Raw genomic sequence first — 19,342 nt, 5'->3', positions numbered from 1 at the left:
TATCATTTGTGGTTTTTGAATTATTTCACTCTCTGTTCAGCAGCTCTCCAGTTTAGAATTTCAGCCACCTGGGTGCTGGGGTCCAAATTACCTTATCAACAAGGAAGTGGTTTGAATGAGAGAATATATAAATAAAAGAGTGCCTGAATAGAAAAATAAGTTATAAAAATAAACTATCAATAAAGCAATAGAGCACAGAGAGCAACAGATTTTTTTTTTACAGCTGGGGTCAGTGCCCCCATTTAAAAGTTGGAAAGAGCTGAGAGAAGGCAAATAATGAAAAAACTATTAAAAATAAAAAATGAATAACAAATGAAAAGGTCCTTAGAGTTGGTCATACTATACCATATAAAAAAGGTGTACAGGGGATTGTTATTTAAATTCTCCACCAAAAAAATGTCTCAAAACTTCTGGTCTAAAATGATCTGATCAGTGTTGTATCAGGTAAGAAGTTATGCTCGGGCTGACAGTCACACTAAATTTCTGGATTGTAGATGGGTTTGGGCTGAGCTCTTCCCTCTGCCTCCTCTGCCCCCTGCCCCATCCTGTCCCCTTTGTGACATAAGAGATGGAGTGGGGCGGGTAAGTTTTTGCACATCACTAGGATACAATTTTCATACCAGGCGTCACGTTACCAAGAATATAACCCCACCACCCCCCACAAAAAATGCCAAATCAATTTCCTTGACACACATACACTATTAAATGCTTTTGGTAACTGAGTCAAGGCAATTAAAAAGGTTAACAAAATGACTATTCAGACAAATAGCTCAGTTGCATAATTCATTTTATTTAGGAAAACGCTTCCACATAATTAAACTCCAGCAGCAGAACTGTTCCCTGAATTAGAGCCAACTGTATGCAAGTACTCTACCATTGTAAGTACGGCAGCGTGAAATCTGGTATAAGGCAAATCATCCTGAGAAGCGAAGATTATATTCTGATTATATTCTGTAATCAGCATCATCATGTTGAGCATGGAAATAGCATGGTCTAATGCTGCTTTCGTCTGAAGGAACATCCTGTATATAGATATATAGATACACAATAAAACTTAAGCATACAGTTACTAAAATAAAAAGATACGGGTTTGCACAAATTATTCAATGATCTTTTTTCCTACTTTCTTTTTCTAAATCAAATAAACTTGCATATCTAATGTTAGCAGTTTGTTTGGGTACAAAACTCGAATACCTCAAATCTGAGTTTACTAACTTTGCAATCAGCAATTCAATCCTAGGTCCCTAGTAGTATAATAGTATGCCCAGTTGGCATCATATATAGGCTTGGTGTTATGTAGAGCTGATAGGAGTTTCATTCTTTTGACCTCACCCCAAGCCAAACACTGGGAATGTTTCAGACCTTAATATTTATGCATGGGGGGGGTTACATTTTGTTAGGATTGTCAGTGACACTGCACATGCTCAGTGTGTTCTGGGCAGCTGTTGTGAAGCTAAGCTTAGGGGGAACTGCAAATCAAACAGAAGATAAGCCTGGCCTGTAATATAAGGAGATGCTACAGGGCTGATTATTACATTTTGTAACAAACTGCACTGGTTTCTGAGCTGCCATGTAATGAGAACCTGAATTAATTACTATTCAGCCTTGTATTGTGAAAAGCACACTGGAGTCAATGGTCATTTTTTTTGTGGTAACATTTTCCACACAAAATACTTGGGGCCTATGGAAGTTTTCTCGCTGTATTTTTTAAGCGCAAAAGTTTGCTGCACAGTATACTACCAGTGATGAGCAAAAATGTTCATCTGTCCTTAAAGTGATACTGACACTAAAAAACTACTCTTTAAGATATTAATGCGCATAAAAAGTTTCTTATAGGTCATGTTAATCGTTTTTCGCCGACAGGTTTTTTTTGTAATTAATTGTTACTTGAAGTTCCTAGACCTGACTGTTTTGCCAACCTAACTGTCCCTTCTCAGCCTGGCAGTCATAGTTTCTAATGCTAACAGACTCCTGCTGCACAGATATAGCAGCCCCCTCATAGAGGATTATGGGGATCAGATAGGTAATGTAAAAGTATTGGGCGAACACTTCTATGGCAAAATTCTAAATGCACATAAAGACAATGTTATGACAGTTGCAAAAAAAGATTTATTTTTGGTGTCAGTATCTATTTAAGCTCAGTAACTGACAGCAGCACAGAGCATGTGCAGAGGATTAGTAGAAATGAAGATAGGGAGCTACTGGGGCATCTTTGGGGGCACAGATCTTTACTTCTAAAAGGCTGTGAAGGCCTTGGGCTGGTAAAGTATATGTACCCTTCCCCAACAGAAAAGACCAGCTCAATATATATTTGGTTCATTTTTGCCTATACCACAGTGGTGCCTTCTTACACAAGCCAATAAGCTACAGTTTGTTCTGGAGGCTTTATACTAGGTACACATATTACAAATATAGTTTCTCAAGGGGTTGATCTGGAATAGTTTCACAGTGTGCTCTTATACGTTAACTACTAGTTCAATTTAAAAAGAAAAAACACGTTTTCGAACATATCTTGGTTAATTTCGAATAGTATACAACAAATAATCACTTTTGCTTTTCTAAAACTAATAAGAGGGCAAAACAAAACTACCTTTTTAAAATGTACCAAAGTACATTTTAAAAGGATAAACATAGGAAACAACTGAATAAAAGTCGGTTTGTGGTGTACTGTTTAAAAAAACAGTTTGTGAAGATGAACAATGCTTTTACACATTGTATGTAAACTGTATTAACACAATTTAAAGTGTAACAATCAGCAAGCATGTTTCAAAATAGAGAAATACCTTCTGTGAGCCTGGCTTTGCCACCTGTGGGCTGGCAAAGAACTGTAGAGCAGCCTACACAGAGAACAACAGTCTGAGCATGACTAAAAACCGTGGTGATCTTGTAGCAGCCTGCAATGGACAACAGGATATACTGATGAAGTCCCTGGGCTCAAAAGCATAGAAAATAAGAAACAGGTTTTTAAGTGTCACAGCAAAAACACTTAGATACAGCATAAGTAATTTTTTTAAAATGACATATCTTTACGTCGAATCTCTTTGGGTAGAAATTTCAGTAGGGCTGAAGGTCACAAAGAAAATGATCATTGGTGTATGTTATAAACCACCCCGTATAGATGAGGGGGATGAGGCCCAGCTATTGTTGCAAATGGAGGAGGCTTCAAAACTGGGTCAAGTTGTTGTTATGGGGGACTTTAATTATCCGGACATTGACTGGAGTAATGGGGTGGCTAAGTCAGAAAAAGCTAGTAGGTTTGTAAATATGCTAAATGACAACTTTTTATTTCAGGCAGTTCAAGAACCCACTAGGAATGACGCTATTTTGGACCTGGTGATTTCTAATAATAATGAACTTATCTCTAACATTTGTGTGGGTGAGCATTTGGGGAACAGTGATCACAACATGGTCTCCTTTGAGATAATGCTGCAGAGACAGCGCTATAAGGGAGTAACTAAAACACTCAATTTTAGACGTGCAGACTTTGCCAGTATAAGGGCATCTCTGCAATGTGTCAGCTGGGAAAGGCTTTTCATGGGGTTAGACACAGAAGGAAAATGGAACATCTTTAAAACATTGCTTTGTAGGTATACGCAACAGTATATCCCCCTAGTAAGCAAGGAGAGGCATCGCAAAGCAAAACCTTTATGGCTGAATAAAAGTGTTATTGTCGAGGTTGGTAAGAAAAAACGTGCTTTTAGGGCATTCAAGTTAGCTGGGACAGCAGAAACTTTCATCAGGTACAAGGAAGCAAATAAAGCATGCAAAAAAGCTATCAGGCAAGCTAAAATAGAGATGGAAAGGGATATTGCTGCTAGGAGTAAAAAGAATCCAAAATTATTTTTTAATTATGTGAATAGTAAAAAAATGAAGCAAGAAGGGGTGGGAACTTTATTATCACGGGGGGGTACGTTGGTTGATGAAAACGGGGAAAAAGCTGAAATTTTGAACTCTTATTTTTCATCTGTCTATACATCTGAGGAGCCAGATAATGAAGGCTTCCCTTGTAATATGCCCAGTTCTAGTAATTTAGCTACTGACGCATGGGTCACTCGGGAGGAAATTCAAAAGAGACTTGAACATGTAAAGGTAAACAAAGGTCCAGGGCCGGATGGGATTCATCCCAGGGTATTAAATGAGCTGAGCGCTGTGATTGCCAAACCTCTTCACTTAATTTTTCAGGATTCATTGAGGTCTGGCATGGTGCCAAGAGACTGGCGGATTGCTAATGTGGTGCCGTTATTTAAAAAGGGATCCCGTTCTCAGCCTGAAAACTATAGGCCTGTTAGTCTGACATCAGTAGTAGGAAAACTTTTGGAAGGGGTAATAAGGGATAGGGTACTTGAATACATTGCAGTTCACAATACTATTAGTTTGTGCCAGCATGGTTTTATGCGTAACAGATCTTGCCAGACTAATTTAGTTGCCTTTTATGAGGAGGTGAGTAGGAACCTTGATGCTGGAATGGCAGTTGATGTCATCTACTTGGACTTTGCTAAAGCGTTTGATACAGTACCTCACAGAAGGTTAATGATCAAATTAAGGAATATTGGCCTAGAACATAATATTTGTAATTGGATAGAGAACTGGCTGAAGGATAGAGTACAAAGAGTGGTTGTAAATGGAACATTTTCTAATTGGACCAGTGTGGTTAGTGGAGTACCGCAGGGGTCAGTCCTTGGGCCTTTGCTGTTTAACTTGTTTATTAATGACCTGGAGGTGGGCATAGACAGTATTGTTTCTATTTTTGCTGATGACACTAAATTGTGCAAAACTATAAGTTCCATGCAGGATGCTGCCGCTTTGCAGAGCGATTTGACAAAATTAGATAACTGGGCAGCAAACTGGAAAATGAGGTTCAATGTTGATAAGTGCAAAGTTATGCACTTTGGTAGAAATAATATAAACGCAAACTATCTACTGAATGGTAGTGTGTTGGGGGTATCCTTAATGGAGAAGGATCTAGGGGTTTTTGTTGATAACAAGTTGTCTAATTCCAGGCAGTGTCATTCTGTGGCTACTAAAGCAAATAAAGTGCTGTCTTGTATAAAAAAGGGCATTGACTCAAGGGATGAGAACATAATTTTGCCCCTTTATAGGTCCCTGGTAAGGCCTCACCTTGAGTATGCAGTGCAGTTTTGGGCTCCAGTCCTTAAGAAGGATATTAATGAGCTGGAGAGAGTGCAGAGACGTGCAACTAAACTGGTTAAGGGGATGGAAGATTTAAACTATGAGGTTAGACTGTCGAGGTTGGGGTTGTTTTCTCTGGAAAAGAGGCGCTTGCGAGGGGACATGATTACTCTGTACAAGTACATTAGAGGGGATTATAGGCAGTTGGGGGATGTTCTTTTTTCCCATAAAAACAATCAGCGCACCAGAGGTCACCCCTTTAGATTAGAGGAACGGAGCTTCCATTTGAAGCAGCGTAGGTGGTTTTTCACGGTGAGGGCAGTGAGGTTATGGAATGCCCTTCCTAGTGATGTGGTAATGGCAGATTCTGTTAATGCCTTTAAGAGGGGCCTGGATGAGTTCTTGATCAATCAGAATATCCAAGGCTATTGTGATACTAATATCTACAGTTAGTACTAGTGGTTGTATTTATAGTTTATGTATGTGAGTATATATTGGTAGGTGTGGGTTAGGTGTGCTGGGTTTACTTGGATGGGTTGAACTTGATGGACACAGGTCTTTTTTCAACCCTATGTAACTATGTAACTATGTACATAGAGCTTGTTTACATCAGAGAGGGATCCGAACAAGTTGTATTGCAAAAGAATAATAAAGAGATGAATAGGAAAAAGGTGTTTGCAGAGTAGTTCCGGTTTTACTATATGGATGGCAAACCACAGCTAGAGAAGTGCAAGATTCAGAAGAGCATATTGTTTCTAAAGTAAAAATAAAGAGAACCAGAGGCCATACCCTGAAGTACTCAGGTGGGAAGCTCAGCATACATGACAGGAGAACTTACTGAGAGGGCAGCAGATGTTTGATTCTCAGTTCCAGCACATGCAATAAAGGCTAACACAAACATCAACATGGAAAACATCAACATGGAAAACCCCACTCTGAATAAGGGCTAGCACATACTCTGATATGAGTGCAACAAAGCTTCCATACCTGGGCATTTAACATCCATGAAGTAAGAATTTGGGCTCTGGACAAGCCTTTTTTTCTTGTGTCTCCTTTTCTCCTCCTCAGAGGATGGCAACAGTAAATCTTTAGCCAACTGAGAACAAGAAATACATTTATAAATTATTATCTATGTGGAATCATAAATTAGTAGTACACACAGTGAACACAGCCAAATCTGGTTTCACTTTGGGCTAAAAATTAATCCTATCTGAAAAAATGGCCCCTTTATTGGATCTCCCTATAGATCCTATCAGTTCTCTGAGTTTGAAATGAAGGGTTAGCGTGTCCTAACGGTCCCTGCCAGAAGCACAGCAGGAGAGGGATAGCCAATCACAGCCTTGCACTCACACAAGCAAAGACAGGCTTCAGTTCCCTACCAGGTCAGCCTAGCTGCTGATTGGTTCCTATCCTACAGTGCAGTGTACGGAGAGCCATCGGCCCCCCTGCACATCCAGAGAATTCAGCCAGCAGGAAGTGAAGCCGATGGGTGGGACTAGTGGGGTTTTGGTGGAATTTCTCAATACATCAGTCCGAAACTTTTTTTTTACGTATAATTCTTCTATATCTAGGTGTATAACTCTGGTACATAAATCATTTTTATAGCATATCTCTCCTTTAACAGAGAGAGGCCTAGTTTTGCTTAACAGTGAATGCTACTCTTTAGTGTGGTGCTATGTACATGGAGGACAAACCTTCCATGTTCTTTTCTGTCCAACAGAACACAAAGCTTTAATGCCAGTGTTACCCTTGTTACAATCAAACAATAAAAAATTGCCTTTGTAGGAATTGTAGGCCTATGTCTACTTCATGTTATGTTTCTGTACTGCTGTGGGGAAAAATCAGGGTGTGGTCTCTGGTATAGAAATGTACACAGGTCATCTTACACGTGGCTATGCATACTGATCAGCTCTGACACACGTCTTCCCCGCAGGCACAGGAACAAACACCAAAACAACTAAAAAATACTCATTTCCCTTTTTCTAAAAAAAAAACATCTCATAGAATCCACAAGCTATCTATAAGAATTTCATGTCATGACTGAGCATGATTTGAAATTTGTTAGGAAACAACTAGCAATTTGTTCTTTTAATATTCAGTGCCCAAATCTTTTCCTGCAGGCTGATTTATATTGTATTACCATGTCTCTAGACTAGATAATAATGAAAGTAAATTGCCACACTGTGGGATCTTGAGAATATGAAAGCCATAAAAATAATAAAATTTTAAATGGTAGAATGAATTACTTGTAATGTAGACAGTGTAATTTAGTAATAAAATCTACACCATAAAAATCACAACCAAATCCCTTAAACTCAAAGGTGAACCACCCCTTTAACAGTGAATTAGGGCAGAAATGCTTCAAGTTATGTTTTGGGCTTCTGTACTAGCCCGTGGCAACCACAGCCCTTTAGCAGTTAAGATCTGTGCACCCTGTTGCTTCCCATCTTCTTTATGAATTCATATCACATGTTCAGTTATCTGATCTTAGGGTCCGATATATTGTATATATAGAATATAAATGTCACAATACAAGACTAATTAGTGATTAATCCAGATTTTCATTATATGGCAGTTCAGAAACTGGCACATTTTGCATCAGCATCAACCTCTATGATAGGCAAACCTCATTTCCAGCTTCATTTGAGACTACCCCTAAGCTTTGCTTCCTAACAGTTGCTCAGGGCACACGGAGGATGTAATTGTCACGGACACTCTTAACTCCTAATCCAAGATGGTGAGCCCCTGTGACAACTTTAAGGCCTGGATCGTTACTATTACAGAGATTCTGAAACTTTAGGTTGGTGCAGTAGGATGACTATATAAAATGTAGTAATTCTACCCATATTTGTTTTTAGGGTTTAGTTCAACTTTAATTTTCCAACCTGCGAACGAAGAACTGATAAAAGATCGCCCATTACTTCACTGACTCTGTGACCATGGTTCCAACCTAAGGAAGCAGTTAGGTATAACAATACACATTTTGTATCTGTTATTACTTATAAAATTTATATAAGAAAATATTTGTCGTCACCTTTACTTGCCTTTTTAATGGTAATTAAACAAAAGCATACCGTGAGCAAAGGAAAAGCTGACTCAGCTCTGAACAGCAATTTGACAACTGCTCATTACACTTTAAATAAACACATTTACACAGATATATACTACAAGTTCCATGCCACTTCATGACAACACCATACCAACCAACATTTGAAAAATGAAAAGAGGGACAAAAAGATTTGGCGTGCGCAGCGCAGCAAATTTTTTGACCACGCCCGCTTTTGTGGCCACGCCCCCAATTACCGCACCCCATTAAAAAAAAACATACTCCTTTTATATAGATGAAATGGCGGGATCAGACGCAAATGTGCTATACCCTCATACTGCACTACCTAAGGAAAACAATACAGCAACTCCTACATATAAAATACAAATATAGAGAGAAGGCAGTCAGTTATAAGTGAGTTATAACTATGTATCAGCTTTGCCCCCCATACACAGTAGCCCCCCATACACAGGTGCCCCCCCATACACAGGTGCCCCCCCCATACACAGGTGCCCCCCCATACACAGGTGCCCCCCCATACACAGTAACCCCCCCATACACAGTAACCCCCATGCACAGTATCCCCCAATACACAGAGCCTCCATACATGCTGCTGCTGCTTCTTCTGCGGTGGCTCCTCTCTATATGCGGCTCCTTGTTCGGCTGAGCCAGGCCCTTTTATAAGGTTGCGCCCGCGCATGCGTACGTGTGACGTCAATACGCACAGGTGCAACCTTATAAAAGGGCCTGGCTCCGCCGAACAAGGAGTCGCATATAGAGAGGAGCCACTGAAGAAGATGAACGCCTGACTACAGCCAGCGCATCCCGCTGTCAGGGACAGTTCCATGAATGTCCCGCATTACGGAAATGCGGGACATTCATGGAACTATCCGGGACAGCGGGATGCGCTACCAAAACCGGGACTGTCCCGTGGCAAGTGGGACAGTTGGGCGGTATGATTTCTTGCCATATTAACAAAGCCTAAGGTTTCCAGACTTATAAGGGCCCCTTTAAAATGTCTGCTATATTTTATGAATGAGTGATACCTCTTCCCCAACATGCTGTGCTCTGCCAGAGATTCCCAGGAGTGAGAGATATATGTTAGGGGTGGAAAGGTGAAACAGCCCAGCACACAAATAAAAGGCACCCTCAGCCCCTGACCCACTGAGCAGGAGAGGAATGCAGAAAATGCCAATAGTTAACCCTTGCCTGTCACAAATGCTCCTCCCAGGACAATTAAACATCAAGGTAAGGCTGTGAGCTTGAGTGTAGCAGGGGAGATTGAAGAGTTAAGGGGGCGGGCTTTATTCCCCAGAGCAGAGCAGGCACAGCAAGCAATTAAATGGCAAAGCTGAAAAGCAGGACATCTAACAGTGAATCCGGGACAGCGGGAAGTGCCATAAATATCGGGACTGTCCCGCTGAAAGCAGGATGGTTGGGAGGTATGCAACACCTAACGCTTGCTATGCCAAGCACGACTCCGCCTGCTGCCATGCAGTCCATAATAACTAAGACAGCGCCTTCTTCCAATCGCCAATCCCAGCCACATGATTACCCTTCCTGTCCTCAGGAGCGAAACATGTCTGCACCACATTAGCCTTCCTTCTCCCTACACAATCTATTCGCCTAACTTGTGTCGCGCTGTCACTCACAGGCATGGCTGTCCCGCGTGGCCATCAACAACACAACAAACACTTCCGCTTCCGGAGACCTGTGCTGGTTATTTAAGCGCAGAGTACGCCTGTGGCCATATCTATTGTGGGCAAATACAGATCAGGGAGAAGTACTACGCATACCTCCCAACCATCCCGCTTTCAGCGGGACAGTCCCGATATTTATGGCACTTCCCGCTGTCCCGGATTCACTGTTAGATGTCAGCTTTGCCATTTAATTGATTGCTGTGCCTGCTCTGCTCTGGGGAATAAAGCCCGCCCCCTTAACTCTTCAATCTCCCCTGCTACACTCAAGCTCACAACTTTACCTTGATGTTTAATTGTCCTGGGAGGAGAATTTGTGACAGGCAAGGGTTAACTATTGGCATTGTCTGCATTCCTCTCCTGCTCAGTGGGTCAGGGGCTGAGGGTGCCTCTGTCTTTTATCAGGCAGAAGAGGCTGCTGCTTTTATTTGTGTGCTGGGCTGTTTCACCTTTCCACCCCTAACATATATCTCTCACTCCTGGGAATCTCTGGCAGAGCACAGCATGTTGGGGAAGAGGTATCACTCATTCATAAAATATAGCAGACATTTTAAAGGGGCCCTTATAAGTCTGGAAACCTTAGGCTTTGTTAATATGGCAAGAAATCATACCGCCCAACTGTCCCGCTTGCCGCGGGACAGTCCCGGTTTTGGTAGCGCATCCCTCTGTCCCAGATAGTTCCATGAATGTCCCGCATTTCCGTAATGCGGGACATTCATGGAACTATCCCTGACAGCGGGATGCGCTGGCTGTAGTCAGGCGTTCATCTTCTTCAGTGGCTCCTCTCTATATGCGACTCCTTGTTCGGCGGAGCCAGGCCCTTTTATAAGGTTGCACCTGTGCGTATTGACGTCACACGTACGCATGCGCGGGCGCAACCTTATAAAAGGGCCTGGCTCAGCCGAACAAGGAGCCGCATATAGAGAGGAGCCACCGCAGAAGAAGCAGCAGCAGCATGTATGGAGGCTCTGTGTATTGGGGGATACTGTGCATGGGGGTTACTGTGTATGGGGGGTTACTGTGTATGGGGGGGCACCTGTGTATGGGGGGGCACCTGTGTATGGGGGGCTACTGTGTATGGGGGGCAAAGCTGATACATAGTTATAACTCACTTATAACTGACTGCCTTCTCTCTATATTTGTATTTTATATGTAGGAGTTGCTATATTGTTTTCCTTAGGTAGTGCAGTATGAGGGTATAGCACATTTGCGTCTGATCCCGCCATTTCATCTATATAAAAGGAGTATGTTTTTTAAAAATGGGGTGTGGTAATTGGGGGCGTGGCCACAAAAGTGGGCGTGGTCAAAAATTTGCCGCGCTGCGCACGCCAAATCTTTTTGTCCCTCTTTTCATTTTTCAAATGCTGGGAGGTATGATTATTAACAAACACAAACAGTGCCAGGGAAAGTGTGAAAAAACATCATTAGATTAAATCACATTAATACATTAAAAAAACTATGATAAAAGAATGTGTGATTGGAAAAAGAAAAATTGATAGCAAGACAAAGGTATCCCAAAGAGGACTACTGATTACTGTGTAATCCCTAGGGGTACCAAGTGAGAGAAGGCAGGTACCCTAGGGCTGCAGTCTCAATGGTATTATCATGAATCCCCATTACTGTAGAAAAAAAACCATGGGCACTTGTCACTTGTGGAGTTTGTTTCCATTTTCATAAGTCACCACGGTTATGTGCACTGTTTGGCACCTTTTTCACAGGGGAAGGTATTTGGATTTTTGCTGCGTTCACTCTTGTTTGTTTTGTTTTTTCTCTGAGGAAGGTCACATTATGTGGCTAAAATCACTGGATCTTTTTTTGACTAAATAAATCCTTTTTTCACTGTGGATGCAACATTTCAGCCCACATTAAGGCCTTTAGGGCTCTGGCACACGGGGACTAATCTCCCCGAGTTGCCTTCCCCTGCCATCCCATCGGCGACAATGTAAGTCACCGTTGGGATGGCAGACGCGGTGGGGCGATTTCGGGAAATCGCCGAAAAAGACTCGCAAGTTTTTTTCGGCAATTTGCGTGAAATCGCGCCGCCGCATCTGCCATCCCGCCGGCGACTTACATGTGGGTAGTGTTTTGAGGGGAACCTTTTTTTAAAAGGATCAAGTGCTGTCTTGCATAAAAAGGGCATTGACTCAAGGGATGAAAACCTAATTTTGCCTCTTTACAGGTCCCTGGTAAGGCCTCACCTTGAGTATGTGCTCCAGTCCTTATCCAAGGCTATTGTGGTACTAAATTCTACAGTTAGTATTAATGTTGGTAAACATAGTTTATGTATGTGAATGTATAGATAGGTCAGTATAGGTTTGTGTGTGCTCGGTTCACTTAAAAGGGTTGAACTTGATGGACTGGCTTTTTTCAACCCTATGTGACTATGTAAGGCTCATGTAAACAGATGTCTTTTGTAATAGCCATAACACAACCTCCTCCTTTGCATCCCTCCTAGGGCGCTGACACACTGGATGCTTCATCGACCGGTGGAAAATCTGTCCCTGTTGGTAATGCTGTCTGTAAAACACATGACATGCTGCAATCCTGGGTAATTGTTTAAAAATGGCTCGTTTAGCATTTTTGAGCAAAACCCGGGATCGCCACATTTGGTTTGGTATTGCTGTCTGTAAAACACATAACATGCTGCAATCCTGGGTAATCGCTTAAAAAAGCCTCATGTAATGTGCAGGGCCACCATTGGGAGGGAGAGGGGGTACAGTTATGCCGGGCTTGGTGAAATCCTTATCAGTAGGGGGGCTTGACTACACAAATTGTGTATATGGTTACGTCAGAACTTACACAGTTTACAAAATGCCTAGAAATGTACTTACAATGCAGTGAATTAAAAAACTTGAGGAAAATTCTAAAGCTGGCCATACACGCACCGATAATATCGTAGGAACCTTGTTTCGTACGATATTCGGTGCGTGTATGGCAAGTCGGCGAGTCGACCGTTATCGCAGGAACCTGCTGATATCGGTCGAGTCGGCGATCGGGCCAGTTAAAAGGTTTTGATTGGGCACCATAGAAGGCGTCTGACCAAAATCTGCCTTCAGGGCTGAATCAGCAGAAGGAGGTAGAAATCCTATTGTTTCTACCTCCTTATCTGCCGTTTCAGCCCTGAACTGATTGTACGATCTTCGGTCGCACGAAAGATCGCAAATCACCACGTTTGTGGCCACCTTAAGACTAGAATTCTGCCGAATCTCGAACCAAATCAGAATCCTAATTAGCATGTGCTAATTAGGGGAAGGGTTAAAAGTCGATACGTGCAAATAGTTCCCCCTAAAATGTAACCGTTTCCAAATGCTAATTAGCATATTCAAATTTATGCTAATTCGGTTCGGCTAAGACCATGGATTCAGCCAAAACTGAATCCATTAAAAAGGCTGGATTTGGCCCGAATCCGGGATTCAGTGCACTTTACTTTACATTTTTTTCATTTTCAAGATATTAGTCATTTTTAAACTGCTAATGTAATTAATTCCTAACAACAGTGCCACCTTCTGGTCATAATATCTGTCTATAGTTGGAAAAAATATAAGCCTAAGCAAAGAAATGTGTTGTGATGTTGCTTTGCTTAGAAAATCAAGTTAAAAGAGCGATGTTTGTCTGATCAATTCAAAGCAGTGGCCTAAAAAACATTTTTTTACTTATACTGTACACAGTCGGCCAAAATGCCCTGCAGCTGGTGTTAGAAATTAATTATATAAGTATTTTTGTGACTCATACCTCCCAACATTTGAATTATTAATTGATGGACAAATTAGACCACATCTTGTTACTGCATCTGAGCACTCCCCCAATCTGCCCCAAATACACCCATTGTCCCACAGTACCTGCCCCTCTTTAGATCCACAATGTGGGACTGTCCTGCAAAAAACAGGACCGCTGGGAGGTTTATAAATTACATAAAGTGCAAGGGTATTCTTTCATTACAATTATGTGGTTTTGCTTTTCTCTTTTAGCTTTGTGCAAGTGAGACATCTGATTTTATCCTCAGCCTCCCACATAAACTCATCTGCTTCCCAATATTCTCTGCTTTTTTCAGGAATCTGTGTTTATAATGCAAGCAGCAGCTCAAGCAAAATGGTTTAATTTTTTCTTACATTTATGCTGCCTATAGCAATGATTTGTCATCTTTAAAATTGTTTAAAGGAGAAGGAAAGATAAAAACTAAGTCAGCTTTATCAGAAAGGTCCATGTAAATACAGCCATAAGCACTCACAGAAACGCTGTAAGAATGCTAAGAACTCCCCCCCCCCCTTAGGAATGTGTGATCTGAGCCAATCAGCAGGAAGCTTCCTCATAGTTACACACTGCACATGTACAGGGATCTTGGTCTTGGTGCAGGAGCGTGGCATTATGGGAATTTTCTTTACAGAGCTCAGCCTTTTTTTTCCTATGAGGCTTCTGATCATCTGAACAGGGGAAATATGGGGAGACTTAAGGGCACTATTGAGAGAACCAAAGGTATGCCTGCAGCTTGAGATTAACTCTTTATTAGCCTTTCCTTCTCCTTTAAAGCTTTAGATACTGCTAACCTAGAAGTGTTGTTGGTGCTTATGAGTAATTTGGTTTTCTTTAAATCTGTCAAATCAGGTATGTCTGTGTAAAAAATGTATATTTAAGTTTGGAAGTTGAGGTGTTTATGCACCTTTTGTACATAAGCCCAACTGAATGAGCTCATGTCAATATGGGGAGGGGGTATATTTTCCATTCAAGCTTGCCTTTACGTTATTTCTAAGGGCCATTACCAATTTTATAGGACATGTAGCCTTTTTACTATGTAGTGATAGGGAAAAGTAACCGTTTAGACTGCTGCCTTTGGGTATCTGCCATCCCCCTTTTGGTGATATCCCTAGGGATCACACAGTAATCAGTTGAGTCAATAGTCCTCTTTGGGGTATCTTGCTATCAATTTTTCTTTTGCAACTCCCAACACACATTTTTAAACAAGGGTTTTTACCTATTAAGTTACTTGTATTCAAATGATACTTTTTGGCATGTTAAGTAGCACAAGTCAGATTTACTAATGAACTGCATATATAGAGCACTTGCACTTTAATGATTATAGTATAATGGGACCAGTATAGGAAGCTTTTTTTACCACACCAGCAATGTCCAGCTTTTTACATGTAGTGGGCAATGTATTTCTCATATACAGTGAAACCTAAATTTTACATCCCTTGATTTTAGGTATTTGCCTCATTTTACTTGTTTTTTTTGTCCCACAAATATATAATGCATAATGCATTTCCATGATTTTATATTTAACTGGCTTTCACACCATTTTTTTCTGGTCCCCTGAAAAGCATGGATGGAAGGATGTTCTATTATATGTTCAAGGGGTAAATTAAATGAAAACAATGATATCATGTAGTGAAGTCAATGGAGTCTCTGAACAGACTGGGGTCCATAAATATCCTTTGGAGGGCTACATCTGGCCCACAGGCCTTGGACAGCCCTGAACTAGACCATTAGTGCTCACGTGATCTTGGAAATCAAGTTCATATTACTGAGCAATTCCTTTTCCTTAATACTTGTAATATTAATAAAGATATCTAGTTCGAATAAAGAAACATAGTTTAAGAATGCTATTATTTTGTAAGATTTATTTTAATTACAGCTCATACTTAATGGATGATATTACTTAAAGTGTTTTTTAAAACTTGTGAAACCTTTTAAAAAAATTATTTCTACACTAATATAACCTAAAACATAATCTGTTTTTCACACATCATAAAACTAGATAATGAGAACCAAATTAGTCAAAAATCTAATGGTTGTTCATTTATGTATTGAGAAAAATGATCCAAAGTTACATATTCATGTGTGCCAAACCATGTAAAGCTTTCAGTAACTGGTGTGGCAGCAATAATTAATTAATAATTAAATGCTGGTAACCATTGATTAATCCTGCACAACAGCTTAGAGGTGTTTTAGCCCATTTCTCCTAGCAGAACAGCCTTAACTAAGGGATGTTGATGGACTTCCTCACTGTGTGCTTCAGGTCCTTCTACAACATTTTTGTAGGATTAAAGTACAGGTATGGGACCCGTTATCCGGAATGCTTGGGACCTGGGGTTTTCCGGATAAGGGATCTTTCTGTAATTTGGATCTCCTACCTTAAGTCTACTAATAAAATTATTTAAACAGTAATTAAACCCAATAGGATTGTTTTGGACCCAATAAGGATTAATTATATCTTAGTTGGGATCAAATACAAGGTCCTGTTTTATTATTAAAGAGAAAAAGGAAATCATTTTTAAAAATGTGAATTATTTGATTAAAATGCAGTCTATGAGTGATGGCGTTTCCGTAATTTGGAACTTTCTGGATAATGGGTTTCTGGATAAGAGGTCCGACACCTGTAGTAGTTCACAGTTTAGTAAGTTTTAGAATAGCCAGTTCTTAGCAAATTTCAATTGGTCTTCTTTTCTCATAGTTTTTATATGTTTTGCCTTCTTATTCTGACAGCTTTCAAATGGGGTCACTGACGCCGCCAGCCCAAAACCTTGCTCTGTGAGGCTACAATTTTATTGTAATTGTTACTTTTATTTACATCCAGCCCTCTCCTATTCCAGTCTCTAACTCAAACCCCTGCCATGTTGCTAGAGTAAATTGTACCCTAGCAACCAGATTACTGCTCAAAATTGAGAGCTGCTGAACAAAAAGTTAAATACATTTTAAAAAACACAAATAATAAGAAATTGCAAATTTTATCAGAATAATTGTTCCAATCCACTACAGACGTTCAGGGCTGAATTGTCAGATGTGGAGGTAGAAACAAAAGGATTTCTACCTCCTTCGATTCAGCCCTGAAGGCAGATTTTGCTCAGGCGCCTTCTATGGCGCCCAATCAAAATCTTTTAACCCGCCCGATCCGCGAGTCAACCGATATCAGTAGCATCCTGTGATAACGGTCGACTCGCCAACTTGCCATACACGCACCGAATATCGTACAATATTATCAGTGCGTGTATAGCCAGCTTTCCTCTTCTTTAGGGCTCCTTTAGGTTTGGCGCACAGGTCAAAGAAAGAATAGCAACTTCATCAATGAGCCTCACATTTTCACTTTTCTTGTTCTTTCTGTGTTATTGACAATATATATATATTTTTTAACTCTAGAAAAGGCTCATCACCTCCCGTGAAAAGTTCCCATATTAAGAATTATGTATGGAAGCAGCAATATCTTCCATGTGAATAGCCAAAAGTAGTTACATTTGCTCCTGCATGATGTTCAGTGGCTCAAGTGAGAACAATGTATACATTTTTAAATCTAAGGATTTTATATTTTTTTTTAATTTTTTCTGAAAAAAAGATCACATTGTTCCATTTATTTTGGTAAAGTATAAAAAAAAATCCATTTCCCATTTCTATAAAAACTTGCCAGCTTAATTTTAATAAATCCCAGCTATTTGAGGTTTCAGAAAGTACTCGCACCCATATTCTAGTTTGCATTGTTTTGCCTTGTCTTTTCTTAAATTGAGACTAAACAGAAACTCAGTCTTTGATAACCCTCATAGAGCTGTGAATACAACTTACATTTTACACTGAGTGGGGTGCCTCCTGATATTTTGTTTTATAAATAATTTTACATGCCTTGCCTAGCTTGCCAGGATCCTTCTTGCCTAGATATTGTATTTCCTTAGCTTGCCACTTAGACTTGGTAAATATTCCTAGATTTCTCTGGGCAGGGCTGCCTAGAGATTCAGTTTTTCAGGATTATCATACAGCACATGTCACTTAATAATTATAAAAAGAAAAAAACTCAGGAAAGAGCACATCAATGGTGTACCATTTAATTAGCAGTTGATAAATACATTGTACCAAGGTTTGCTAGGTTACTAGGTATTGAGTGAATTTATCAGAATGTTATATTTATTTTAGAATGTGATTGCAAATACTATTAAGATGCTGTATTTGTTTAAACGAGACGGAAAGGCTAATAAAGAGTTAATCTTAAACTGCAGGCATACCTTCAGTTGTCGCAATAGTGCCCTTAAGTCTCCCCATATTTCACCTGTTCAGATGATCAGAAGCCAAACAGGAAGAAAAAACACAGAGCTGTGTAAAGAAAGTTTCCATAATGCCTCACTCCTGCACCGACACCCAGACCAAGTGTACATGCTCAGATTCAGTTTTTCAGGATTATCATACAGCACATGTCACTTAATAACATACCCCCCAACTGTCCCGCTTTTCGCGGGACAGTCCCGGTTTTTACAGCGCGTCCCGCTGTCTCGGATTGTTCAATGAATGTCCCGCATTCAGAATGCAGAACATTTATTAAACTATCCAGGCCAGCGGGACACGCTGGCTACAGCGGAGCGCTCCGACTCCTTCTTCTTGGGCTTCCGCTCCTTATTTGGCTCCTCGTACGGCGGCGACAGGTCCTTTTATAAGGTTGCGCCCGTGCGTACGTGTGACGTCACACGTACGCACGGGCGCAACCTTATAAAAGGACCTGTCGCCGCCTTATACGAGGAGCCGAGTAAGGAGCAGGAGCCCAAGAAGTCTATGGGGGCCGCTACGTATGAGGTACTCACTATGGGGGCAATTGGGGGGGCACTGTGTATGGGGGGGCTCTGTGTATGGGGGGCTCTGTGTAAGGAGGGCTACTGTGTATGGGGGGCTCTGTGTATGGGGGGGCTCTGTGTAAGGAGGGCTACTGTGTATGGGGGGGCTCTGTGTATGGGGGGGCTCTGTGTAAGGAGGGCTACTGTGTATGGGGGGACACTGTGTATGGGGGGGCTCTGTGTATGGGGGGCTCTGTGTAAGGAGGGCTACTGTGTATGGGGAGAACTGTGTATGGGGGGACACTGTAAGGATGGCTACTGTGTATGGGGGGGAACTGTGTATGGGGGGACACTGTGTAAGGAGGGCTACTGTGTATGGGGGGGGCTCTGTGTATGGGGGGGAACTGTGTATGGGGGGACACTGTGTAAGGAGGGCTACTGTGTATGGGGGGGGAACTGTGTATGGGGGGACACTGTGTAAGGAGGGCTACTGTGTATGGGGGGGCACTGTGTATGGGGGGGGCACTGTATGGGGGACACTGTGTAAGGAGGGCTACTGTGTATTGGGGGCACTGTATGGGGGGGCACTGTGTAAGGAGGGCTACTGTGTATTGGGGGCACTGTGTAAGGAGGGCTACTGTGTATGGGGGCACTGTGTATGGGGGCACTGTATGGGGGCACTGTATGGGGGCACTGTGTATGGGGGGCACTGTGTATGGGGGGGCACTGTGTATGGGGGCACTTTCTATGGGGGCATTGTGTATGGAGGGTACTTTCTATGGGGTGCTGTCTATTGGGCCATCGTGGGCACTATTTTAACTATTTTAAAAATGGGGTGTGGCAATTGGGGCGTGGCCTCAAAGTGGGCGTGGCCAAAAGTCTTTTTGTCCCTCTTTTCATTTTTCAAATGTTGGGAGGTATGTAATAATTGTAAAAAGAAAAAAACT

General features: G+C 41.4%; 1 protein-coding gene across 3 annotated transcripts; it reads right to left on the bottom strand.

Annotated features, from left to right (window-relative positions):
* Positions 1-770: 770 nt before the first annotated feature.
* Positions 771-9,851, bottom strand: rps27l (ribosomal protein S27-like). Of its 3 annotated transcripts, none has more exons than NM_001171652.1 (4): positions 9,829-9,851; positions 6,118-6,226; positions 2,784-2,894; positions 771-1,022 (listed from the first exon to the last, which is right to left on the bottom strand). In NM_001171652.1, the coding sequence occupies exons 1-4, from the start codon at positions 9,832-9,834 to the stop codon at positions 994-996; spliced, it is 255 nt and encodes an 84-aa protein (NP_001165123.1). In that variant the 5' UTR covers positions 9,835-9,851; the 3' UTR covers positions 771-993. The 3 variants fall into 3 exon arrangements, with proteins under 3 accessions (NP_001165123.1, XP_012821389.1, XP_031753439.1); XM_012965935.1 differs by lacking the exon at positions 9,829-9,851 and adding an exon at positions 9,732-9,822; XM_031897579.1 differs by lacking the exon at positions 9,829-9,851 and adding an exon at positions 9,223-9,241.
* Positions 9,852-19,342: the final 9,491 nt, after the last annotated feature.

This window comes from Xenopus tropicalis, chromosome 3 (genome assembly GCF_000004195.4).
Source record: "Xenopus tropicalis strain Nigerian chromosome 3, UCB_Xtro_10.0, whole genome shotgun sequence".
Lineage (NCBI taxonomy): Eukaryota > Metazoa > Chordata > Amphibia > Anura > Pipidae > Xenopus > Xenopus tropicalis.
The sequence above is the reverse complement of the archived record's forward strand: the minus strand, read 5'-3'. Positions and strand labels throughout refer to the sequence as shown.